This window comes from Zootoca vivipara, chromosome 12, assembly GCF_965207765.1.
Source record: "Zootoca vivipara chromosome 12, rZooViv2.hap1.1, whole genome shotgun sequence".
NCBI lineage: Eukaryota > Metazoa > Chordata > Lepidosauria > Squamata > Lacertidae > Zootoca > Zootoca vivipara.
In genome coordinates this window covers 48,802,338-48,829,567 of record NC_142595.1, presented here as the reverse complement: position 1 = coordinate 48,829,567, position 27,230 = coordinate 48,802,338, and the positions used below count along the sequence as shown (strand labels likewise).

Below are 27,230 nucleotides of genomic sequence, written 5' to 3'. Positions count from 1 at the left end.
TAGCAAATTCCACTGTCGAACAGCTCTTACTGTCAGGAAGTTCTTCCTAATGTTTAGGTGGAATCTTCTTTCTTGCAGTTTGAATCCATTGCTCCGTGTCCGCTTCTCTGGAGCAGCAGAAAACAACCTTTCTCCCTCCCCTATATGACATCCTTTCATATATTTGAACATGGCTATCATATCACCCCTTAACCTGCGGTTTTGCCGCAGGTAGAAACCCACCGGGTGCAGCTTCTTCTAACAGCCCCAGGAGAAACGCCCCCTGTTGGATTTCCGCCCGCCATACGGCTGCTTAAAGGCACGAGGCTTGCGTCACAGGGTGGGAGGGAGAGTCACGGCGCACCCACAGCCAGGGAGGAGAAGGGGAATGAAGGGAGACGCGGGTGACACAGCGGTGGGACCTCTTGCCAGCTGCAACCTCTCTGGGTGTAGGAGGGAGAAGAAAGGAGTCGATATGGAGGTGCCACACCCCACTTAAGAACAGGTTTGGCTCTTTCCTGCCCCGACCTGCTTGCTGGAGGCTGGGAGGGAACATGAGGAGGTTTGGGACACAACAACCTGCTCCCAGTTTCCCTCCAAAGGATGCGAGGAGCCACCTCGGCCCCAGCTGCTGGGTGTGGGTCTACTCCGAGCAAGGGAGTGTGCGCTTATCTCTCTGATCTGGTTCTTTTGCACAAGAGCCGAAGCAAGCTTTGTCTGCAAAAGCGCCGCAGTTCAACAGGTGCTGCGCGGAGCGCTCTTCTCCCCACTGCCAGAACCCACCAACCAAATATTACTTTCGTATTGCGTGTGTAATCCCGTGTTAATAATAATAATAATAATAATAATAATAATAATAATAAATAAATAAATAATAAATAAATAAATAAATAATTTATTATTTATACCCCGCCCATCTGGCTGGGTTTCCCCAGCCACTCTCGGCGGCTTCCAACTGAATATTAAAACAGTACAGCATTAAACATTAAAAACTTCCCTAAACAGGGCCGCCTTCAGTTGTCTTCTAAAAGTAAAATCGTTACTTATTGCCTTGACATCTGCTGGGAGGGCGTTCCACAGGACGGGTGCCACTACCGAGAAGGCCCTCTGCCTGGTTCCCTGTAGCCTCACTTCTCGCAATGAGGGAACCGCCAGAAGGCGTTGGGAGCTGGATCTCAGTGTCCGGGCTGAATGGTGGGGGTGGAGACGCTCCTTCAGGTATACTGGACCGTGGCCGTTTAGGGCTTTAAAGGTCAGTACCAACACTTTGAATTGTGCTCGGAAACGTACTGGGAGCCAGTGTAGATCTTTCAGGACCAGTGTTATGTGGTCCCGGCGGCCGCTCCCAGTCACTAGTCAAGCTGCCGCATTCTGGATTAATTGCAGTTTCCGGGTCACCTTCAAAGGTAGCCCCACGTAGAGCACATTGCAGTAGTCCAAACGGGAGATAACTAGAGCATGCACCACTCTGGCTAGACAGTCTGCAGGCAGGTACGGTCTCAGCCTGCGTACCAGATGGAGCTGATAGACAGCTGCCCTGGACACAGAATTGACCTGTGCCTCCATGGACAGCTGTGAGTCCAAAATGACTCCCAGGCTGCGCACCTGGTCCTTCAGGGGCACAGTTACCCCATTCAGAACCAGGGAATCCTCCACACCTGCCCGCCTCCTGTCTCCCACGAACAGTACTTCTGTCTTGTCAGGATTCAACCTCAATCCGTGTTTTCCTCCGAGAAGCTTGAAGTGGGACGCCTGGTTCTCTCCCTCCCCACGCAACAACCCTGCGAGGTAGGCTAGGTAGAGAGATAAGCAGGGACTGGGCCCAAGGTCACACCTAGTGGGCTTCATGGCCAAGTGGGGATTCGTACCCTAACCACTACGCCTCCCGGGCACTCGTGACTGTATTATATATCAAACTCAATTACAAAAATCCCTCTGATGCAAATAATTCTATCATTTTTCTCCTGCAGCTCCTATTTTGAATCCTGCCCGCAATTTTGTTTTCAGTGCTTTCCCCAAAAAGCCCCCCATTCTTCTGTTAAAAGTTCATTTTGATCTCCTAATAACGCTACCGGCTTTGCCATTTCCACATAGCCCATTGGCTCTCAGTGCCCAAGCTTTTAATTCATCGCTCTGCCCATTTTCGCCTCTGGCCTTTCCCACCACCAGTTTGTGGCCCCAGGAAGGTCTTGCTCAGAAAGAAATGTGGCCCTCAGGGCTGGGGGGGGGAACCTTTGCAAGACTAGCCAACTTTCTCGGCACGCCTTGCTCCTGTGCCTCTCGCAGCCTGGCAACTCTGATCGACTTTTCTGGTGGCCAAATATTTGTGAAAGGCAGAGGAGCAGCTGCTTGCTGGCATTTGTGGGGTGGGGGTAGAGGGGTGGTCATTTGGCAATGTCCTCTGTTTATACCACTGCCGTGTTCTTTTTTTGGTTATCTGTTCCGGCTTCTGCGGTCGGCTGAAATGCAGATTTCCGAGGCGGTGCAGTGGTGGAATGCCTTGTTGGGTCAAAATCTCTCGAAACACAGGCCCACCAAGGCTGCCGAGAGGGAGCACATCCTGCTTTTGCTTTGCAGGCTACCTGAGGTGAAAACAGCCACCTCCTTTGGCTGCTTCCAGGCCTTGCTTGATAAAGCCAGCAGTTCCTGAAATTCTAATATCAACAAACAACGGAAATCGAGCGAGAGAAGCAGCCAGGCGTGTGTTTTTAATGGAGATATGGTCTGTGACCCAGACACAAAAAAAAAGACTCCGAGTTCTGGCTGTGTGTGGAGAGATGTATGTTTCTCGTGCCCTTGAGGTTCAGGGTACTTCTGAGCATGAACAGAGTAAAGGTAAAGGGACCCCTGACCATTAGGTCCAGTCGTGACCGACTCTGGGGTTGCGCGCTCATCTCGCATTATTGGCCAAGGGAGCCGGCGTATAGCTTCCAGGTCATGTGGCCAGCATGACAAAGCCGCTTCTGGCAAACCAGAGCAGCACATGGAAACGCCGTTTACCTTCCCGCCAGAGCGGTTCCTATTTATCTACTTGCATTTTGACATGCTTTCGAACTGCTAGGTTGGCAGGAGCTGGGACCAAGCAACGGGAGCTCACCCCGTCACAAGGATTTGAACCGCCGACCTTCTGATCGGCAAGCCTTAGGCTCAGTGGTTTAACCACAGCGCCACCTGGGTCCCTGTATGAACAGAGTAGATAAGAGAAAATTCCTACATTCAGATAGGTGCACAGTTGCCACCTTTGCCTCCTGGGCAGAGCTGTTGCACGCTTAAGAATTGGGTGGCAGGCAGAAATCCGTCCGTGGAGGCTTCCAACAGGCTGCACCTGGTAGATTTCCGCCCAAAGCAAGTTATTCAAAGATCAACCGCTGTGGCTTAGAAATCCTGCTTTAAAAACAATAAAATAAGTTGCCTGGGTTGCTTATCGACGAGACTGCACTTGCAATAAGTTGCACTTTGGCAAGAAGTATAACAAAGGCAGCATACGGCAAGAAATTATATTATAGCTGGCCATATGGGGTGCTGTGAATAGAATCTGGCAAGGAACTCGGCAGCCCAGCAGTACATACGAAAGGGCATTGCACGAAAGGGGAGATAGCTTTGCAAAAACGGGTGCCTTGGGCCAAGTTGCAAACTGTACATATATTGGGAGAAATTCGCACTGAAAGGCTAGTGGGTTTTCATGAGGACTCGCAAACTGATACGGAAAGCTGGATTTGAGACGAGAGCAGCCATGCCAGGCGCAGCGGGGCATCTGCCAAACCCAGGGCGAGGCACATTCCTGTAGGTGAGACAAGTGGGTCCTGGGTTTGAAACCTGAGAACGCAGCTCAGCGGCGAGGAGGGCAGCTGCCAGGGCTGAAAGGCAATGATCTGGACAGTTTGCGGCGGGACTTCCCGGCTTGCTAATGGGGCGGGGCAGGACTGCTCTGAGGTTTCTGCCCTCCCCACTGAAGGTCAAGTTTCTCCCTTGAAATAGAACCAGTCCCTGAGTTTGCTTCTTTCCTCCTCCCTCCCCATCCCTTTTCCTTTAGTGTCGTATCTTTTACATTGCAAACCTGAGGTGCAAGAACTGTAAGGCACAGGAGCCTTTTGGGGGGCAGGGGGTAGCTGCTGAAGAGCAGGTTACAATTTTTTTTAAAAAAACTGGTAATATTATTAATATTTTATTGTTGGTATTATTAATTGAATTCATATACCGCCCTATACCCGGAGGTCTCAGGGAAGAATATGCTTGTTCAATCCTGACTGTTCCTCTGCCCTCAGAGACTCGGGGGTGGCGGGTGGCAGGGCCTTCTCTGTGGTGGCCCCTGAGCGGTGGAACTCCCTCCCACGCAGGGCATTTGGTGCCCTCCTTACGCATCTTTTGGAATCATTTTTATTTGATTTTACAAATACAAAATGATAACCATCCAAATGCATATCCATATATATATAGATTTCTTTGAAACTCCAGCCCCCCCCCCTCCTTGGGTCTTGTTATCAACATTTACAACTGTAGATTATTCCATAACCTATATTTTATATCAATCCATATTATCCGTGGTCTTTGTTACATCACAAGTGAGATTAAAATCCTGCTCATGTTTCCATCTGCTTGCAGTGGTCTCCTAAATAACTTATAATTTTCCCCCATTCTTTTTTTAAAGTTTTTGTTCTCTTGGTTCCTGAGTTTTCCAGTCAGCTTTGCCATTTTGGCATAGTCCATCATCTTAGCTTCCCTTTCCTCTCTTGTAGGGACTTTTGTCTTCTTTCCACCTCTGTGCTAGTATCACCCGAACGGCTGTTGTCCCATACATAAAAAGTCTTTTCTGATCTTTTGGGTTGTCAGTACCTATAATCTATATATATAAATAAATAGTGAAGGGACCCAGGTGGCGCTGTGGGTTAAACCACAGAGCCTAGGGCTTGCTGATCAGAAGGTCGGCGGTTCGAATCCCTGCGACGGGGTGAGCTCCCGTTGCTTGGTCCCAGCTCCTGCCAACCTAGCAGTTCGAAAGCACGTCAAAATGCAAGTAGATAAATAGGAACCGCTACAGCGGGAAGGTAAACGGCATTTCCGTGTGCTGCTCTGGTTCGCCAGAAGCGGCTTTGTCATGCTGTCACATGACCTGGAAGCTATACGCCGGCTCCCTCGGCCAATAATGCGAGATGAGCGCGCAACCCCAGAGTCGGTCATGATTGGACCTAATGGTCAGGGGGTCCCTTTACCTTTACCTTAGTGAAGGTGCATGTGTGTTATTCCCCACTTTTCTCCCACAAGCACTTACCCGATCGTCCTGATATTTGGCCACAACCTCAGAGTAACATGTGAGCAGGTAATGATGCACTTACACTGACCAGCTGACACACCTAACACAGGTAAAAACCTGGATTTGTGGTTTAAAAAAGCGCCCTCCAGTGGACATTCAACGAACAACGGACAAACATACTCACACAATCCCTCACGCCATGCCTCCAACAGAGAGCAAACCGCCCCGAGACCAAGCCGCTCACCCCTCCAAACCCCACCCCACCCCCTCCGTATTACCCTCAATCGGGGGGGGGGCAAATAGGGGTCAGGGATAGGTAAACCCTTCCCTGGTTGGGGTGGGTTTCGGTGGTCAAAATGGAGGACACGGATGGGTAAGTCCTTCCCTGATTGGGATGGGGGGGGTCTGTCAATAGGTGACAGGGATAACTAAGACCTTCCCTGGGATGGGTCCCTACAGAGTGTGGGGAGACACAGGCATGCCCCTATCTAAACATAACACAGGGGGGACTCTGAGGGTCTGGGGAATCTGAAGGGGGACTCTGACCCGCCATTTAACAAACAATGCCATGGCAACGCGTGGCAGGGCCAGCTAGTTCCTAATAAGAAAGCTTCTGGGGTTTTTTTTAACAAAGGTTATTTTAAACATTTTTTTTTTATTTCACTATATATCATCTCCCAGAACGCTTTTATTACCTTACACGTCCACCACATATGATAAAAGGTACGCCTTACGCATCTTTTGGAGAATGCTGAAGTCTCGCCTCTTTTAAGCTGCCTTCTGACCCCTGAAGCGCATGGGGTTTTTTTGAACCCGCCTTATTTTTATCCTTGCTTTTTGTTTTTAACATCGCGTTTCCATCCTGCAGACGGGCCTGGTGCCTTCGGGCTGAAGGGGCCGGTGACAAATTAATGAATAAAAATCATAATGGCCGTAATAATACAGTGGCCCCTTGGTTCTCAAATGCCTTGGTACTCAAACAACTTGGAACCCAAACACTGCAAACCCGGAAGTAAGTGTTTGGTTTGCAAACTTTTTTCGGAAGCCAAACATGCTCCGTTTTGAGTATTACGCTTCCGTTTTGAGCGCCACGCTTCCGTTTTGAGTGTTACGCTGAGGTCTGTCTCTTTTTGCTGTTTATTTTGCATTTTCTGTGGCTTTTTTGCTTTGCTTTTGTGACTGTGTGCAACCCCAGTTCAGCTACTGATTGATTGGTTGTGTGACTGCAGTACATGGTTTATTGCTTTCATTTTATGGATCCATGGTCTCGTTGGATAGTAAAATTCATGTTCAATTGCTGTTTTGGGGGTTGCTTTTAAAAGTCTGGAACGGATGAATCCGTTTTGCATTGCTTTCTATGGGAAAGCGCGCCTTGGTTTTGGAACGCTTTGGTTTTGGAACGAACTTCGGGAACGGATTAAGTTTGAGAACCAAAATACCACTTTAGTTGGCGGACACAGGAAGCAGGTGGATCGCTTGACCAAATAGTTTTGCCTTTGCTTCTTCCCGCTAATCTCTCTCTCTTTCTCTCCCCCCGCCCCCCTCCACCCAGGTCCATCACCGCAGACCTCAAAGGGGACGTACATTCTGGTTCCAGTGGGCAAGGCCATGGACGGAGGGCTCTGGTCAGCAGAGGTGACCGAAACAGGCACAAACAACATATCCCTGCGGGTCACCACCTCGCCCAACGCCGTGATCGGAAAGTACCAGTTTGGGGTCAAGACGCGGACCAAGGCGGGCGAGTATCAGATGCCCTTTGACCCCCGCTACGATATTTACATCCTCTTCAACCCCTGGTGCAAACGTAAGTTGGCCGGGGTTTTTTTCCTCTCTCTCCCTCTTTGTGTGTATGTGTCAGTAGAACACGAGGCTCTTAATCTTAGGGTTGTGAGTTCAAGACACATGTTGAGCCAAAGATTCCTGCATCGCAGGGGGTTGAGCTGGATGACCCTCGGGGTCCCTTCCAACTCTATGATTCTATGAAGCTGCGGCGGTTTCTAATAGCCGGTAATTGGAAGTGTGTGCTGTCTCCAACAGGGGAGGCAGAACATAGCCATTGGGGTCAGTGACACCAATTTATTAGAAGAATTTCATTTATGAATAGATAGAGTGAGGAAAAGAAAAAGAATAGATAGAGTGAGGAAAAGAAAAGAGTGAGCGAGAATGGGGGGGGGGAAGTACTGTTACATTACCATATACCGTATTAATATACAGACGTGTACAGTCATACCTCTTCTTGTGAACGCTTCATGTTGCGTTTTTTCGGGTTAAGAACGCGGCAAACCCGGCAGTGTTTACTTCCGGGTTTGCCGTGCGCAGAAGTGTTCTGCACGGTTCGCGGATGCGCAGAAGCCCCGCTCTGGTTACAGACTTTTTGGGGTGCGAACGGCACCTCAGAACGGATCATGTCCGCAACCGGAGGTACCACTGTATATTATTGCCTTACTGTCCCAACACACATATGATTGTCAATGAGCTAATATATTCTGTGTAAACTCATTCCGAATATCAGTGCGTTTATCTGCACATATAAACATATTCAAAGTCAATAAAAGAAGTTTACTCCCATCCGTTCACAGTTGGATTCCTGAAGGGAGACTTACCGTGTTTCCCCTTTTTAAAGGCGTAGCCATAAAGTAAGCCATGGCAGGATTTTTAAACATTTGCTAAACATAAGACATACCCCGAAAATAAGACATACCTCCATGCCATGTGGAGAGAGACCGCCGAGCGCCCCAACCAGCCAGCGAGACTCAGAACGCTGGCTGCAGCAGCAGCAGGAGGAAGCCTGCCGGCTCAGTGCCTGGAGCCAGCTGCTGCAGCGACGAGCGCGCAGAGCACCCGAGCCAGCGGTCTTGCCTCCGCCTGGCCCGACCGAGGAGATCTGCCTCCCCGCCTCCCAGAACCAGTGGCTGCACCATGGAGCGCGTCGAGCGCTCCGCAGGACCCAGCGCTTGTAGTGCTCTGTCGGGCCGGGCGGAGCGCCTGAGCCAGCGGCCTCCGCCTGACCTGGCCGAGGAGACCTGCCTCCCCACCGTCCAGATCCGGCGGCTGCAGCGTGGAGCGCATTGAGCGCTCTGCAAGACCGAGCGCTTGGAGCGCTCTGTCGGGCCGGGCGGAGCGCCTGAGCCAGTGGCCTCCGCCTGGCCGGCCGAGGAGACCTCCCTCCCCACCGCCCAGATCCGGCGGCTGCAGCGTCGGACGCTCCGCAGGACCGAGTGCTTGGAGCGCTCTGTCGCACCGGGCGGAGCGCCTGAGCCAGCGGCCTCCGCCTGGCCCGGCCGTGGAGACCTGACTCCCTGCCGCCCAGATACGGCGGCTGCAGCGTGGAGCGTGTCGAGCACTCCGCAAGACCAAGCGCTTGGAGCGCTCTGTCGGCCGGGCGGAGTGCCCGAGCCAGCGGTCTCCGCCTGACCCAGCCGAGGAGACCTGCCTCCCCGCCGCCCAGAACCGGCGCAGCGCCAAGCGCTTGGAGCGCCCTGCCGGGCCGGGCGGACCACCTAAGCCAGTTTTTCTTCTTTTTTTCTTCCCTTTTTGTAATGTACAGAAATGCAAACTATAGCTTATCATCATCATTAATTAATGTACAGAAATGTAATGTACAGAAATGCAAACTATATCTTATCATCATCAGGTAATTAAAAAAAAAGACACCCCACCGAAAATAAGACACCCTGTGTTTTTTTGAGAAAAAAAAGTTGTAAGACGGTGTCTTAAAAAAGGGGAAACACGGTAGTTACAAATACGTACATATGGATCTCACCCATATCCTATATAATAAAGTGCAAGTGTCTCTGCGTCCAGATTCCCTTTGTCCCTGTGTCCGCGCTACTGCACATGTGCCCCACGGACACAGGGATTGGATGCAGAGACTGCACGCACACACACACACACACACACACTCCCCCCCCACCTACCGTTTCCCTGCGGCCGCCAACCGCTGCTCCCAGCCGGACTGAGCGTTGGCGGCGGGGGGGGGGGAGAGAGCGCATGTGCGTCCAGCAAGGACAGGTCCCGGGGTTCAGAGAAGCACTGCACAAGCGCTTCTCCGAACCCCGGGATGTCTCCTTCCTATTGGCGGCTGGGGGAGAGGAAGGAAGGAGGAGAAAGGGCTGCTTTCTCCTCCTTCGTTCCTGTCCCCCTGCCGCCGACAACAAGGACAGGTCCCGGGGTTCGGAGAAGCGCTGCGCAAGCGCTTCTCCGAACCCCGGGATGTTCTAGCGCCCGTTTACTCAACGGGCTGAATTACACTAGTGGGGGAATAATCCCAGTGCTTCTGCTATCTGAGAGCTAGCAGAGCAGTCCTAGCTAGAAGCTGGTCAAACGAAGAAAGAAGTGGGGGGAAAGAGGGAGGTGTGCTGAGTGACTCGTCCTTTTGTTACCTGGACAGGTTAGGTCATGTCCAGCTTCTATCACATGCAAAAGGAAGGGTCCTCCAGCCAGGAGAAACAGGCAGTTTTGACTGGCTGGACCAAACATCCCCTCGCATGTCTTCTCCAGCATTTCAAAGAATGTTGTACTTGACTGCCTCTCATGGATCACACCCCACATTTCAGGCCAGAGTCTTTCCCCGATTTTATGGGAGGGTCTCATTTTCCTAGCCTAGCCTCGCTGCTGGAAGGGTTTGGCCAGCAAAAGCTTGTCTGGATGCCAAGAACCACGGGAGAACTGTCTTATCTCTGTCCCACGCACACACCCTGCACACAAAAAAATGGGAATGGGTGGGGAGTGGAGAAAGGAAACCTTTTATCTCCAATGGAGTGTGTTGAATAAAGCACCAAAGAAAATAAATCTCTTGGCTCCGCATTGTAGAGTTTTACAAAGGCCAGCTGAGCAGAACATTCAGGGAGTGTCAGGATAAGGGATGCAAAATAACAAAAGGCACTCTGCGCATGCCCCTGGGGTGGGTTCCAGAAGGTCCGGTCCTCTTCTGGGGACGGTCAGCTCCCTTTTCCTCAAAAAGGAAGAGTTGGGGAGGTTAAGGTGAGCTCAGGGAAAGCAGAACTCCACTGTACTCCGAGGCAGAGCTGGGTTGGGAAAACGCCAAGCGAAGGGTGCCTCTGAGCATCCGTAGAGCACCCATTTTCCTTCCTGCTGAAAAAATGATTGCAAAACACACACACACCAAAAAAAAAGAGTGACATATGTCATATAAAAGCATAAAAACAATATAACTTTTTTTAAAAAAAAATCAACAAGACCTGCACACATGCTACTAGCCCAGAGATAGAAAGAAAGAAGTGTCCCTTTCAGAGAGGAATGGCAAACTAAACTGATGGATTACGCAAAAATGGCCGCAAAACTGACTGGAAAGCTCAGGAACCAAGAGGACAAAAACTTTAAGAAAGAATGGGAAAGATTCATAATTTATTTAGGGGGTCACCGAGCAGATGAAAACATTACCAGGATTTTAATCTCACTTGTAATGTAATAAATACGATGGATAATCTGGATAGATATAAACAGTGAGCTTTTTTCTGGGGGGACGCATACCCCTAAACATTTTGTGAATCTTTGTCCTTCTGTCCGTTTACTGTGTTTATGTCCCCCGATTTGAACTATAAAATGGTGGTTTTCTTGAGTCAAAATGAGAATACCCCCTCAACATTTTTTTACATAAAAAAAGCACTGGCTATAAAATATAGACTATGATATAATATGCAGTTGAAAACGTTGACATTAGGACCCCTGGAGAGGGGATGGGGGGGGGAAGTCGTGAGATTCAGAGAAATCTGTACTGTATTTGGTTTTGTTATAAATTTGTATTTGAAAAATCAAACGGAAAAGAGGATCATAAAAAAAATCAACAGAAAAACACAATTAAGATGATAGGGAGTCAAAATGTTCACCTCCCGTTGGTGGTTTTTGCACACACATTCGGCGCCCTCTCTCCTCCCTTAAAAGGCCTGTAATTTCGAAGCTCCTGAATTTGCCCTAAACTTCCCCTCTTCCATTTTTCCCCCTATCAGAGGATCCTGTTTACCTGGCCCAGACCAATTGGCTGGACGAGTATGTGCTGAACGAGTCGGGGAGGATCTACTATGGGACCGAATCCCAGATTGGGGAACGCACATGGAATTACGCCCAGGTAGGCCCTGGGGGGCTCCTTGGCAGGATGCAAAGTGGCCTAAGGTCTCAGGGTTTTCAGTACTGTTTACATCAGCCCTCAGAGATGAGGCTTTCTGCCACTACCAGGACCCCTGTGCAAGGTGAGAGGGCCCACAGGTTCATCGAACGTGCTTCTGGCTTCCATGACTTCTCCTAAACTTCTTTAAAAACTCTAACTCGACTTTAACAGAGTGGCAAACTGGGCCAAAACTAACACAATGGATTTCAACGGGGACAAATATCAGATTCTGCACTCAGGCAGGCAAGAACCGGCAAATATTAGATGGGATGTGAAAAGGATCTAGGGGTCTTGGTGGACCACAAACTGATCGTGAGCCAACAGTGTGATGGAGCAGCAAAAAAAAAAAAAGCTAATGCCATTCTAGGCTGCATCAACAGAAGCATAGCTTCCAGGTTAAGGGAAGTCATAATATTGCTCTGTTGTGACTTGTGTCCAGTTCTGGGCACCACAGTTTAAGAGGGATGTTGATAAGCTGGAACATGCGCAGAGGAGGGCGACAGAGAGGATCAAGGGTCTGGAAACCAAGCCTTATGGGGAATGGATGAGCGACTTGGGTATGCTTATCTCAGAGAAGGGATGAGGCTGAGAGGAGATCTTCGAATGTCTCAAGGGCTGTTCCATGGAAGCAAGCTCGTTTCGGAGGACCCATACCAATGGATTCAAGTTACCAAAAACGAGATTGTGGATTTTCCTTCCTTGGAGGTTTTTAAGCAGAGGTTGGATGGCCATCTGTCATGGATGCTTTAGTTGAGATTCATGCATTGCAGGGGGTTGGACTAGATGACCCTCGGGGTCCCTTCCAACTCTATGATTCTATGAATCTTCCTCCTCTTTAGAATCATTTGCACATTACACCCCAGATAGAAGTGTTCAGCAGTGCCGACTGGTTTTTTTTGAAAAGAAATTTAAAAGTTTGAAAAAACAGACATTTTTCAGTTACAAATGTGTTGGGGATACGCCCGGAGAGGCATGAAGCGAAGGACTGAGCAGCGGAAATATGGATAAATGCCCCACAAGCAAATTGGGAGGCGTGAAGGGAAAATGCTCATAAAACCTCCCCGTAAGCAAATCGGAACAGATGCTCAATAAAGGCCAGATAAAATCTAAGCCCCATGTTAGCTCTGGGCAAGCAAATCCGGAACGAAGGCTTATTATAGGCCTTCTGGAGGAGAACCATAGGTCCCTCTGCCTTCTTTCGAAGAGAACAGAGCAGCACTGAAGAGCCTTGTGTGGTTATTCTGGTTATCTGCCAGCAGGAGGCGCTGTTTCTTGCACCGTGCTGCTTTGCAGTTTTGCTTCTGCGGGAGATCTTGATCTAGGTACCCAGAGCAGTTTGGTGTAAGCGTATGAGAGATCTTTGAGTGTTCCCCCTTCTCCTCTCCCCCCACAGTTTGACAAGGGTATGTTAGATGCCTGTCTCTACATCCTGGACCGTCGGGGGATGCCGCACGCGAGTCGTGGAGACCCTATCATGGTTTCGCGGGTCGTCTCTGCCATGGTGAGCCCCCGGGACAGTTTCGCCTCCCTGCCTGACAAAACTTGCTTGTGTGTTTCCTTCTTTAAAAAATGGTCTTCTTACTTTCTGTATTCAACTTGCACCCCTCTCTTCAGAAAGCTTCTAGCACCTGCCTTTCTGCATGGAGAAAGTCAGTTTGTTTATTGCGTTCATATCATACCTTCATTTCCATGGAGCTGCAGGGTAGTTCTCCGCACCTCGTCATTTTATCCCTACAACAAACCTGCGAGGGAGGTTAGCCTGAGAGGCAGGAACAAGGTCGCCCTGCGAGCTTCATGGCTGGGTGGGGATTCGAACTCTGGTCTCCCAGGTCCAAGTCCAACCACTATGCCACCACAGGCTCCCTGGTAGATCTCCTTTTTGGGATCCCTAATATGCTTCCTGCCTTTGGCCAGTATACCTGAAGGAGCATCTCCACCCCCATTGTTCTGCCCAGACACTGAGGTCCAGCTCCGAGGGCCTTCTGGCGGTTCCCTCCCTGCAAGAAGTGAGGTTACAGGGAACCAGGCAGAGGGCTTTCTCAGTGGTGGCACCCTCCCATCAGATGTCAAGGAAATGAGCAACTATCTGACTTTTAGAAGACATCTGAAGGCAGCCCTGTTTAGGGAAGCTTTTAATGTTTGATTCTACAGTGGTACCCGATTTAAGAACAGCCCTGTTTGCGAACTATTCTGTTTAAGAACTCCACAAAACCGGAAGGAGTGTCCCAGTTTACGAACTTTACCTCCGTCTAAGAACGGAATCCGAACCATGGAAGGGCACTAGTGGCGGGAGGCCTCATTAGGGAAAGCGCGCCTCATTTTAAGAATGGCTTCTGTTTAAGAACGGACTTCCGGAACGGATTAAGTTCATAAACCGAGGTACCACTGTATTTTTAATGTTTTGTTGGGAGCCGCCCAGAGTGTCTGGGGAAACCCAGCCAGATGCAGATGGGTGGGGTATAAGTAATAAATTATTATTATTATTATTATTATTATTATTATTATTATTATTATTTCGTTTAGTCGTGTCCGACTCTTCGTGACCCCATGGACCATAGCACGCCAGGCACTCCTGTCTTCCACTTTATTATTATTATTATTATTATTATTATTATTATTATTATTATTATTATTCCTATTGCCTACACACTTTGGATCCATATTTCTACAGCACCACCATGTGGATTAAGCGCTGTGGAACTTCTTCATCTTAGCATACCTCTCTCTCATAGTAGAAATGAACCGTTAGAGGTGCCGCCATAAAACGAGCGTATTTGCAAAGCTAAGCAGGAACCTGTACGGGGAACCGCAAGCTGAGATTCCCGCATTGCAGAGGGTTGGACTAGAGGACCTCTGGCTCCCTTCCGCCCTACAATTCTAGGATTCTACTAGAGGCGAAGCAACGAAACCTTGTGCCCCTCCGGGGCTGACACGCCACTTGCTAACCGTGCCGATTCTCCCCACCCTTCTCTCTCAGGTGAACTCTCTGGACGACAACGGGGTGCTGGTCGGGAACTGGACCGGCGATTACTCCCGCGGCACCAACCCTTCGGCCTGGGTGGGCAGCCGCGACATCTTGCTGAAGTACCACAAGTCAGGCTATCCGGTTCTCTACGGGCAGTGCTGGGTGTTTGCCGGAGTCGTGACCACAGGTAGCTGCCGTCTGCGGGGAGCCGGGACGAGAGTGGGCTCTGGGGAAGGGAGGGGACGGGCTTGGACAGAAGGAGGGCCTTGCAGGATCAGGTCCATGTGCTCCAGCCCCCTGGTCCTCAAAGGGGCCAACCAGAGGCTTATCTCTCCCCGTTTCTCTTCCTCCTTGTCCCCCCCTCCCCCAGTCCTCCGGTGCCTGGGCATTCCCACGCGGACCGTCACCAACTACAACTCGGCGCACGATACGGACGTCAGCCTCACCATGGACATATACTTTGACGAGAACATGAAGCCGCTGGAGAACCTCAACGCCGACTCTGTTTGGTAAGCACGGCGACCCTGCCACCTCCGTCTCGGGTTGCTACGTTTGGGACATAGCTGCCAAGTCTCCCGTTTTCCCCGGGAAACCCCCGTTTTTACTTACCTTTTCCCGGTGGTCCCCCGTATCACTTCGTCTCCTGTTTTTCTCCGTTATTTTCTCCTGCCGGCTTCAAAAGTCGCATCTACGCATGACCGGAAGTGCATAGATGCGACTTCCGGTGTCGTCGTCAGCCATTTTGGTGCCCATAGATGGGCGGGGTGATACCGGAAGTTGCGTTGACGCACTTCCGGTCATGCATAGAAGCTACTTTTGAAGCCGGCGGTGGCCATTTTTGGTGCCCATAGAAGGGCAAAGCGACACCGGAAGTTACGTTGACACAACTTCCAGTGTCACACGGCTGCCGGTCCCGGATTCTGCAGTCCGGGACTTGGAAGGTAAGGTTTAGGAGGAATGGCGAACCCAGGACAGCCGCCACCCAAGTACCCCATTTTTTAAAACTCTTTATTTACCATAGTTTTCTGTGTATAAGACCAAGTTTTTTCTTTAAAACCTAAGCTAAAAAGTGGCGCTCGTCTTATACATGGATAGTGCATAGGGTGGACATTTGATTGGTTACTGCTACGGCTGTCAGCGACTATTGGCCGTGTTATTGGTTGCTGAATCAAGGGCTGGTGTTGATTGGCTGACGTTGGGGCACTTGTGCGGGTGATTGGCAGCTTCTGCCGGCGAGGGGACAGACAAGAGGCGTTTTTTGTGCTGGGGGCGGGTGAGTGATTTTCGGCAATCCCCCCTAAAAAAAGCTCAACAGCCCCATGCGGCAGCCCCCCATAAAAAGCTCAACAGCTCTTGGCAATCCTCACCCCAAAAAGCTCAACAACTCCGAGCCATCTCCCCCCCCACACATTTTCTCAAATTTGAGTCCCCCCAAAATAGGGAGCGTCTTATACATGGGGGAATCTTATACATGGAAAAGTACGGTATACTTTTCAAGTTTATACATTTCATTAGTTTTACCATCAATTTAACATTTCAAAGTTTGGCTTCCTTCCCTCTCTTTCTGCGGTTCCTTAAATTTATTTTATAATGTCTTCTGCATATCCAAATTCATTTAATTTGCTCATTTAATTATCTACTTTAAATATATATTCTTATGTAATAACTGCAGGTTATTACAAAAATCCTGCTAAATGCTTTTATCTGTTTGCAATTTATCTGTAAATATTCAATAAACCATTTCCATTCTTTTATAAAAAGGTTGTTATCTTGATTTCTTATTCTTCCGGTAAGTTTTGCCATTTCTGCATATTCCATAAGTTTTTGTATCCATTCTTCCTTTGCTGGGACTTCTGCTTCTTTCCACTTCCAAGTACCCCATTTTAATTTTTTTCCCCTGTCTGGATGCAGGAATTTCCATGTCTGGAACGACTGCTGGATGAAACGGCCCGATTTGCCTTCAGGGTTTGATGGGTGGCAGGTTGTGGATGCGACCCCCCAGGAATCCAGCAGCGGTGAGTCAAGGAAGGATTCCTGAACAAAGAAGACTCTGATGTCCCCCAGCTGTTTTGGACTCCAACTCCCATCAGCCCCAACTGGCATGCTGGAGTTCTAGTCCAAAACACCTGGCCAGCTTACAACTTTTGGGGTCGCAAACTAGGTCTGGTGGGCCTTGGGCCACTATAACAGCTTGGGAGTGGCTGGGCTGATCTCCTTATTGCACTGGCACACCAGCGCTGCAGGTGGCTGGAGGCCGGTACTGCAGCCATCTGACCAGCAGGGGTCATGTGACTTTGTGAGCCAATCAGTGTCTGTTTGGCCCCTATAAAAGGTGCTTGAATCACTGGGGGGAACTCCTGAGTTCGAGTATTGAGGAAGAATCACCTGGTAGGGAGAACAATTTGCTTTGTGGTTTCATTTTTAAGCAACATCTGCCACAGTACGGACGCCAGTTCAAATTGTGCCTCGTGGAGTTCCACAGATTAACACTGGAAGCCGTCGTCTGTTCTGGAAAGGGGACGGTGAGTCTGACACGGCGCTCCATCTCATCTCTCCCCTGCTTTCCCCAACAGGCATTTTCTGCTGCGGTCCCTGCTCCGTAGAGGCCATCAAGAACGGGCTGGTCTACATGAAATACGATGCGTCCTTCTGCTTTGCTGAGGTACTTGTTTCTGAATGGTTTCACATTCGCTACTGAAAGAAGCAGGGCTGCTCTGTCACCATATCTCTGATTCAGGCTTGGAACCTTCAGCACCAGGGAGAGCTCCCCAGGAATGCAGACGTCGATTCCATCACATACAGTTGCAATCGAAATGATTACACACACACCCCAATTGCAAATCAGGTTTATTCTGAAAAATTTGCAGACTGTTTGCAAGGAGCAAACCCAACAACACCAATGGCAATCGCTCCACACAACAGAGGCGTCGAGTGGTTTCCCCAAATTCAGCTGAAATTGCAACTTATAGTGAGACTGGAGAAGCCAGAATACGTTGCGTTTCCCGCTGAATCTCGCCTGATTTGCAACGGGGGGTGGAATAAATTTCAATTGCAGCTGTGGATAAACAAAAGGTTAGAGAGCAACCTTCCCCAACCTGTGCCCTCCAGATTTTGCTGGACTCCAGCTCCCATCAGCCCCAGCTAATGTCACAGTCAAAGACTGAAGGTGATGAAAGGTTTCAACAACATCCTGATAATGCCAGATTGAGGGAAACTGCTCAGAGACACAATCATAATACAGTGGTACCTCTTGTTGCAAACGGGATCCATTCTGGCGGCCCGTTCACAACATGAAAAGGCCGCAACATGAAGTGCTGCATCTGCACACGTGCGTGACGCAATGTGGCGCTTCTGTGCGTGCGCAAAGCACAATTTGGCGCTTCTGCACATGCGTGCAGGTTGCAGGTGCGCTGAATCCGGAAGTAACCCGTTCCGGGACTTCTGGGTTCGGCGGACCCGTAACCTGAAAAGACGCAACATGAAGCGGACGTATCATGGGGTATGACTGTAATCCTTGTCATCACTAAACTTGGTTTTCTGCTAGAACTTCCAATGAAATTGAAATACAGTGCTACCTCGACTTACGAATAACTCGACTAACAAATGTTTCGAGTTACGAACGGAGCTCCGTCCGCCATTTTGGATGCGGTTTAGATAGGATTTTTCCGACTTAAGAATTTTTAGGTAGGATTTTTTCGACTTACGAATCCCCCCCCCCACCATAGGCTTCTACTTACGATTTTTTTTCAACTTACGAAGGTCCGTTCGGAGCGGATTAAATTCGTAAGTCGAGGGACCACTGTATCCATCTTTCTAGATGGGTAGATAGACATAGATATACAGTGGTCCCTCGACTTACGGACTTAATCCGTTCCGAATGCACACTCGTAGGCCGAAAAGTTCGTTAGTCGAAAAGCGGTTTCCCATACGAAAAAAAATATTCGGAAAAAATCGTAAGTCGAGGAAACCGCATTTAAAATTCGTAAGTCGAGGAAACCGCATCTAAAACCGCCAACGGTGTTCCGTTCGGATGTAGAAAAATTCGTAAGTGTGCGGCCCTTTGTCCCGTTCGTAAGTCGGAAACTCCGGATGTCGAGTAATTCGTAAGTTGAGGGGCCACTGTACAAGGTCTTCGCCACAGAAACGGGAATGAATACCTTATACAGGTATCTCTCTCTTCAAAGTTTACAGTAGCAATTTTGAGCTGGCAACAGTTTGCTGTGGGCTGCCGGCCTGTTGAACTTGTTGTGACTTGACTTCTGGGTAAACCTTCTCCAGGGATCATGTAGGTAAAGAGAAGAAGTTGTCACAGGGGGTGCGTTGCGACTACTCTAGAGTAACGACTCTCCAGACCTTTGCCTTTTCATGCTTTTATTGAGTGCAGGCTATTTACAGTGCTAGATCTGTACAGGATACATGTTCTCAGTCTGACCCAGAACCCTGGAATGGTGCTTCCCGCGTTTTCTTCCAACATAAGAGTCTGGGTACCCCAAATCTCCTCCCGTGTTTCCTCCTGCGTAATTCCGGAACCGGAGGGAAAAAAGGTCTCCTTTCCATGTTTTCCTTCTCCCCCTTTTCCCCCTCTCTCACTTCCTCTCCCACGTGCAGCAGAGGCTCTGCTATCCTGCCAGAGCCCCGTCTCCTACTTCCTTCTTCCCCACTGGACTCTTCCCCCTCCCCGCTGGCTCCGCTGCTGGTGGAGGAACTGCTCCTCAAGATGGGGAGGGGCTCTCTGTACTCTTTCCCCCTCACAGAAGTAATAATAATAATAAATTTAATTTTTATACCCCCCCATCTGGCCGGGCCTCTCCAGCCCACTGGGCAGCTCCCAACAGAATATTAAAAACACGATAAAATATCAAACATTCAAACTTCCCTAAACAGGGCTGCCTTTAGATGTCTTCTGAAAGTCAGATAGTTGCTTATTTCCTTGACATCTGATGGGAGGGTGTTCCACAGGACGGGTGCCACTACCGAGAAGGCCCTCTGCCTAGTTCATTAAGCAAGGTTCAGTTTTGGGACAAGTTTAGCTCAGTTGGTAGAGCATGAGGCTGTGAGCCTCAGGGTCAGGGGTTCGAGCCCCACGTTGGGCAAAAGATTCCTGCATTGCAGGGGGTTGGACAAGATGGCCCCTGTGGTCCCTTCCAACCCAACCATTATGTGAAATGCCAAAGGGCAGAGAGATGCCCCTCTCCCCCAAACAGAACCATGGGCAAACACAGGTGTTGGTTTTTACGGCGGCAGGCCTGCTGATGGGTTTCTCTGACCCAATTTCTCTCTCTCTCTCTCTGCAGGTGAACAGTGACAAGGTTTATTGGCAGCGCCAGTCTGACGGCAGCTTCAAGATTGTCTATGTGGAGGAGAAGGCAATCGGTCACTTAATCAGTACCAAGGCAGTGGGCTCAAATCAGCGCCACGATGTCACCGACATTTACAAACATCCTGAAGGTAATGTGCTGTGTGGACAAGGCGACAGGCAGCTGGGGTTCCCAAGGCAGGACACACACAAATAAACAACAACAACAACAATTTATTATTTATACCCCACGAATCTGCTTGGGTTCTGGGTTTCCCCGGCCACTCTGGGCGGCTCCTAACAGAATATTAAAAACATGATGAAACATCAAACATTTAAAACTTCCCTGAACAGAACTGCCTTCAGGTGTCTTCTAAAAGTCAGGTAGTTCTTTATTTCCTTGACATCTGATTGGAGGACGTTCCACAGGGCGGGCGCCACCACCAAGAAGGCCCTCTGCCTGGTTCCCTGCAACCTCGCTTCTCACAGTGAGGGAACTCTCCAACATTTCCCTGATGAAAATAGGGACGTCCTATTCAAAAATAATAATAAATAACTTTAGTATTTATACCTTGCCCATCTGACTGGGTTGCCCCAGCCACTCTGGGCGGCTTCCAGGCTGTATCAAAACATGATAAAACATTTAAAAAAAAATCCCCCCATTCCATTCTTATTGCAATGCTCTGAAATCGCTTTGGTTCAGCTCCGCTGGAATTTCAATAGCAGTCTGGATTTTGGAAAGCCTTGGGGTTTAGCACCTAGGATATGTCCTTAAAGGGTTTGTGGTTGGTGAGCCCTCGTGATATTAGTTAAACCAGAAGCTCCCACCATTTTGTGCTCTTTTGAGGGGAGATTTTTTATATATATTAAAAAAAATGGTGGGGAGGTTTAAAAAGCACCATTCTATGTGCAGCTTGCGGACCTAACATATAGAATAAGAGAATAAGGAGAATGTAAGCTTGAAGAAGACTGGAAAATGTTTCATGAATATATGGAGGAAAATTGTGTTTATTTGAAAACGTGGGCAGCATTAAGATAAATTCAACAGTGTAGATAAGTTTTGATGGATGTAATAATGGAATACTGAATGGTTTAGTTTATATTATTATTGTTGTTATTGATATTATTTATTGAATTTATATACTGCCCTATACGCAGGGGTCTCAAGGCGGTTCACAGATTAAAATCAAGATATAAAACCACAAAATACCTAATAAAAATAAAAACAATAACCCAATACTCCCCCCCCCAAAAAAACCCCACATTTTAAAAGGGCATAGGATGTAAATTGGATCAACGAAAGGCCTGGTTAAAAAGCAACGTTTTTGCTATAAAATATGCAGGGATTTATGTTTTGCAAAATGAACCATGGAAAGAGAAGAAGGGAAGCCATTGGTATTTTAAGGTTGCTTGAATGAATATTCGAAAATGTAAAACAGAAAATTTAATTACAATAAAGAAAAAGCACCATTCTGGGCAGTTTCCGAAGGCCTGTCGGAATGAATCCGTCTTCACCCGAGGTCTTCACCTGCCTCCTTGGCTGCAGTAGCAACACCTGAGCATCTCTCTCCATCCTTCTCCCTCTTTTTCTCTCTCAGGCTCCGAAGCGGAGCGCAAAGCGGTCGAAACGGCCGCCAAGCACGGCACCAAGGCCCACATCTACACCAACAAGGAGTGGGGCGACGACATCTCCGTGACGGTGGACACCCAAGAGGCCTACACGGGCCAAGACATCTCCTTGAGGGTCATCCTGAAGAATCGCAGCTCCATGCCCCGCAGCGTCTCCCTCAACCTCTTCGTGGCCGTCATGTATTACACCGGCGTAACGGGCAGCAACTTCAAGCAGGAGAAGAGGGAGGTCCAGGTGCCGGCCAGCGGAAGTACGACACTTTATTGATTTGTGGTTTCCCTCCCCCCCACATTCGTATACCACCTTTTTCTTAGGGTGGTGGGCCAACTTCTCCTCTCTTTCCCCCTCGCGACAGGCCTGCGAGGTAGGCTAGGGAACTTTATTATTTTTATTTATTGAATTTATATGCCGCTCTTATATCCGGAGGTCTCATGGTGGTTCACAGAAAAGATCGCAATATATAAAATCAAAATAAGAACAATAACCCAACAACTCCCCCTCAAAAAGAGCCACGTTTTAAAAAGGTATAGGTCAGTGTCCACCAGCTCAACCAAAGGCCTGATCAAAAGTGACCGTTTTTGCCTGGCGCCCAAAGGTGTATAATGAAGGCGCCAGGGGAACTTCCCCGGGGAGAGCATTCCGCAGATGGGGAGCCACTGCAGAAAAGGCCCTGTTCTCGCGTTGCCACCTTCCGGACCTCTCGAGAAGGAGGCACACGAAGGAGGGCCTCAGAAGATGATCTCAGGGTACAGGTAGGTTCGTTCATATGGAAAGAGGCGGTCCTTGAGGTATTGTGGTCCTGAGCTTCATGGCTGAATGGGGATTCGAACCCGGCTCTCTCCCAGGTCCTGGTCCAAAACACTAACTGCTACGCCACACTGGCTCTCGGTCGCCTTAAATCACGGGGCCATCTGTTTGTATCTGCATGGGCCCCTCTGCATCACATCAAACAACCCCATTGTGAGGGGTGTCCCCATGACGGGGCAATAGCCGCTGGACGTGGCAAAACAGGTAGAGGTGGGACACACTGCTCCCCAGGTGGAGTCGGGGGGGGGGCAGGGAGGAAATCCTCAATCTGTTGAGGAATTGATTCAACCTCAATCTGTTAGCTGCCATCCATCCCCCAACAGCCTCCAGGCTTTGGAACTTGCTGAAGACTGTGGCAATCGACTGAGTGTTTAAGGGATAAAGTAAATCCTATATAATAAAGTCCCTGTGTCTCTGCGTCCATTCCCTGTGTCCCTGTGTCCGTGCTAATGCGCATGTGCCCCACGGACACAGGGACTGGACAAAGAGGCGGGACCCCCTCAACCCTCTGCCTCCCGTCCCCCTGCAGCGGCGGACCAAGATGGCGGCATTGGTCCGCCGCCGCCGCCTCCTGACAACCCTACCTGGCCCGTGGGAGGAGCGGCGGGGCCGCGGCCTTCCCTCCCTCTCTGCACTCGGCCGCGGGACACGACGGGAGAGCGCTTTGTTTAATTGCGTTCCCGGCGCGCCCCGCGGCCGAGCGCAGAAAGGGAGGGAAGGCCGCGGCCCCGTCGCACCTCTAGCGCCCGTTTTCTTAACGGGCTGAATGAGACTAGTAGATAATAAAGTGGTCTGTCTCTCGGGGAACCCGGTCCTGAGCTGCGTAGAGCCACAGGTTGTGCCGTAGAGCTTGCTGTGATTTTCGGTCCCAGTTTGCGTAACCCTTCCCCTGCCTTTCCCTTCCAGGCCAGGCTGTTCCCATGGTGGTCTCCTATGCCGAGTACAAGCCCCACCTGGTTGACCAGGGAGCCATGAAGCTGAGCATCTCAGGGAAAGTGGCCGAAACCGGCCAGGTGATCGCGAAGGAGCACACCTTCCGCTTGCGAACGCCGGACCTCACTCTGACGGTATGGCACACGGGCTGCGGTTTAGAGTCAGGGGCGAGGGAGGGAACTCTTTGGGGTGGGGTGGGGGGCTTGAGGGCCGCATTCCCTTCTGGGCAGCCTTTGGAGGGCCAGGTGCCATGGTGGGTGGGGCCAGAGACCAAAGAGGGTGGAGCAATGGATGTAAACATTGCCTTTGTGTGCATCCTCAGTGTAGACAAGCCAAAGGGAATTCAAGGGGTTTGAGGACAGATTTGAGCAGGACTAGCAAGCAGAGGAGTGTCGTCCGAAGGAGGGTTTTGAGAGCCAGATAAAGAAGCATGGGGGGGGCACATTTGGCGCTCAGGGTTGAGATCCCACACCCATGGTACTTTGCCTAGAAAGCCAGGTGTTTATGAAGTGGGGAGGACACCCCCTTTCCTAAACTGTGTGTGGCTGAAAGCCAACAAGAGCATTTCTAACTAAAAAGCTGCTCCAACGACGGAGGAAGTAAAAAAAAGAGAGAGTGCTGGTTGCCTTGTGCTTTTGTAACCTGCACAGGTAAGGTCACATCCCACCTCTAGTGGGGAGGGAAACAGGAAGTTTGGGCTGGTTGGACCAAACATCCCCTTGCATGTCCACTCTAGGAAAACAAGGAATGTTGTATTTGACTGCTTCTTATCTATCACATCCCACAGTTCCCCCTTGGAGTAATCCTCGTGACAATGTCTTTGCTCACAAGAGTGTGGGGGTTTTTTTGCAACCTCTGGGCTTCCCTGCCCAATTGCTTCTACCACCTAGCAAACCCTCTATATGCTCACCCTTGACAATACTTTCTCTCTTCTCTCCTCTCTCTCCCCCCGACAACAGTTGCTGGGCCCAGCTATCGTTGGACAAGAAACCCAAGTCCAGATTGTCTTCAAGAACCCGCTTCCGGTGACGCTGACTGGGGCCATCTTCCATATGGAGGGGTCGGGGCTCTCCACCCCAAATACGATGACAGTGGGGTGAGTAAACCCTACCTTTCCCCAGGATTCTTTGGGAGGGGGCTGCCATTTAAGTGTGTTATGCATCTGAAACAATAGCCATCTTCCCTTCATCGGAAGATTACCAGGCGCTGTACGAAAGCGTTCAGCAAAATTCACATCGCGTAATACAGATGCAATTTTAAACACTCAACAAATCAGAGCTGAAAGGAGGAAAAGGGCAAATGAAAAACTCCCCAAATTTGATTCAATCTACAGATCAAAATAATAATAATAATAATAATAATAATAATAATAATAATAATAATAAATTATATTAAAATGAAATTATTGAAATATTATATTAAAATGAAATTATTGAAATATTATATTAAAATGAAATTATTGAAATATTCAGTGCTTTTTTCTGGGGGGGGGATGCAGGGGTACGCATACCCCTTAAAATTTTGTTAATCTAAATTCAGCCTCATTGATGGGCAGTATTTCAATATGAGTAGGAAAATGAGAGAACCCCTAAATATTTTTTTTGGGGGGGGAAGCACTGGTAATATTTATACCCTGCCCATCCGGCTCGGTTGCCAGACGGCTCCCTAGTTTTCATTTTGTCCTTAATTTGGGAGTTGCTTATGACAGAGGCTTTGCAGTAGAACCTTAAACCAAATTTGTGAAGAGTTGACTAAAGTAAGGCAGAATGTTTCTAGTAAGAACCTGCAATTAGATTCTCGCATACCCAGAATTGGAGGGTTGGACTCCTCAAGCCCTGGCCTCCGGACCAGGACGTGGGTGGCGCTGTGCTCTAAACCACTGAGCCTCTTGGGCTTGCTGATCAGAAGGTCGGCGGTTTGAATCCCCCCAACGGGGTGAAGTTCCCGTTGCTCTGTCCCAGCTCCTGCCAACCTAGCAGTTCAAAAGCATGCCAGCCCAAGTAGATAAATAGGTACCACTGGGGCGGGAAGGTAAACAGCGTTTCCGTGCGCTCTGGTTTCCGTCACGGTGTCCCGTTCCACCAGAAGCGGTTTAGTCCTGCTGGTCACATGACCCAGAAAGCTGCCTGTGGGCAAACGCCGGCTCCCTCGGCCTGAAGCGAGAGGAGCGCCACAACCCCATAGTCACCTTTGACTGGACTTAACCGTCCAGGGGTCCTTTACCTCTACCATGTTACTTACAAACTCTGGCCTTTCTGAAAACACAAGCTGGGGAACCTGACTCTCTCTTTTTCCCCTTTTCCCAGAAATATCGGCCCACACCAAACAGTGACGCTACGACAGACGTTCACACCTCTCCGTGCAGGCCAACGCCAGCTGGTTGCCAGCCTGGACAGCCCTCAGCTCTCCCAGGTCCACGGGGTGCTGACGATCGAGGTGACCCAGGGTCCCCCACGAGGCCCCTCGTCGGCTTCTCCAGCCCCTGTCCGGGGGTCTCCGGCCCGCGGACGAGCTTCCCCGGCCCACGGACGGGCTTCTCCGGCCCCTGCCCGAGCCTCGCCTGCACCTTCTCCCGCCCTCACCAGAGCATCTCCAGCTCGCCAGCCGACAGGCCGCAACAGCCCAGCCAATGCCCGCGGGTCTCCGGCCCGCCAGCCAGACCCTCGAGGCTCCCCCAATGCCCGTGGGTCACCTGCCGTGCGGGCGGGGCGGCCGGTCTGAGACAGACCTTTTTAGCTTTTTTTTTAATGTCATGTACTGTGTGATGAATTGCATACGGTGCCAGCAGAACCGGGAGCAACATGGGGAGGGGGGCGTGCTATGCATGAGCCACAGAACCACAGGAGTTCTGCAGGATGTGGGCGTGCCGAGGCCTCAATATTCGGTTGTCTCTCAGCCGTCCATCACCCATATAGAGCCCACCCTGCCGGCCCTGCCCGTTATTTGCCATTGACCAGTTATATCTCCGCTTTCCCCGTCCCCTCGCACAATTTGTTCTGTTGTTCCTGCCCCTTTTCCTTGCTCTCCGTACCCGCTCCCTACAAAACTCGCGACTCTGAGCCCATGCCGACCTGCCCCTCTCTGCCTGTCCGTCCATCTTCTTCCACCTGAATGTTTGCCATCCCCTCACATACCTGCGCTGTCAATTTCACTCTCTCCCCAGCCCAAGGGCCAAGCGTTGCCAGCACCCTACAAATCCACTCCCTCTTTCTTGATCGCTGGGATCCCCCGAAATATTTTTGTACTGGTTGTTCTCTTTTGCTCCTTCGCACACTTTTTTGTTTTTGAATAATACACTTAACCTCACTCTCTCGCACAGGAACAACACTTGCTCCCCTCCAAAAGGCAAGCAATGAGCTTCCGAAGGGAAAAGATACACAGATTGTTTTTTTTAAGTCCTCCTAAGTGAATCTGGCTTGATCCCCAAACCATATCCCCTGGAGATTTAATGCCACATTTACATTAGATGAATCTTGCCACTTTATTATCTCTCTCCTTGGTCCCCATGCAAGGAGGTTATCATACACCGGTTGTGGTGTGTGTGTGGGGGGGATTTTTCTCCCTGCCCTCCTAAAATAGTACCAACAAGGAAGAGAAAGGAAACTGCTTGAGGAACACTACTAACCCACCGCAAAATGCATCGATTGGCCATTGGCTGCCTTGCCTCCGTTCACTTATTTAAATGTATGCACACACCAAATTTCCACAATCTTCCTTAACTTTGCACTGAAGCCAAGCTGTGCGTTCTTTTAAAAAGAGCCAAAATAACATGTTCGTAACCAGCCAGCTCTGTGATTATGTGAAGATATGATAGACTGCGCTACATTTAAACGACATGCAAACGAGTGAAGCCAAAGCCTGTTACTATTATTTTTCACACTTCATATAGGTATTTATTTGAAAATAAATGATTTTTAACTCTAAACCTGGCTTTTTCAATGGTTGTGTGGGTTTCTTCTTTACTTGGAGCACTCAACATGTCACGAACCCACATTAGCAGCTGTTGCATTTTGTGGTATTGTCCTGGCTGACCTCCCCTCAAAGCCACATTGGCTTTTCCTTGCACGTCCTCTCTCTCCTATATAGTATTTGTACTGGTCTGTCGTCACACTGTGATCATGACAGCCACTAGGGGGCACTTCTTCTTTAGCAATCCCTCATAGCCTAGTAAGTCTTCCATAGTGACTGTCCGTAAGTGACTGTGGAGGCCAGTTCTGGATCCACACATCCTTCCACAGTGGG

General features: G+C 49.6%; 1 protein-coding gene across 1 annotated transcript in view; it reads left to right on the top strand.

Annotated features, from left to right (window-relative positions):
* Window positions 1–26,913, top strand: part of TGM1 (transglutaminase 1) — a 52,342-nt gene extending 25,429 nt beyond the window's left edge. The window contains exons 4-15 of the mRNA XM_035135859.3: window positions 6,783–7,034; window positions 11,200–11,318; window positions 12,751–12,858; window positions 14,335–14,509; window positions 14,693–14,831; window positions 16,234–16,337; window positions 16,896–16,984; window positions 19,617–19,770; window positions 21,217–21,498; window positions 22,962–23,122; window positions 23,948–24,084; window positions 25,295–26,913. Coding sequence (XP_034991750.3) covers window positions 6,783–7,034; window positions 11,200–11,318; window positions 12,751–12,858; window positions 14,335–14,509; window positions 14,693–14,831; window positions 16,234–16,337; window positions 16,896–16,984; window positions 19,617–19,770; window positions 21,217–21,498; window positions 22,962–23,122; window positions 23,948–24,084; window positions 25,295–25,709 — 2,135 coding nt within the window. The 3' untranslated portion in view covers window positions 25,710–26,913. The remainder of the gene's footprint in view (window positions 1–6,782; window positions 7,035–11,199; window positions 11,319–12,750; window positions 12,859–14,334; window positions 14,510–14,692; window positions 14,832–16,233; window positions 16,338–16,895; window positions 16,985–19,616; window positions 19,771–21,216; window positions 21,499–22,961; window positions 23,123–23,947; window positions 24,085–25,294) is intronic.
* Window positions 26,914–27,230: the final 317 nt, after the last annotated feature.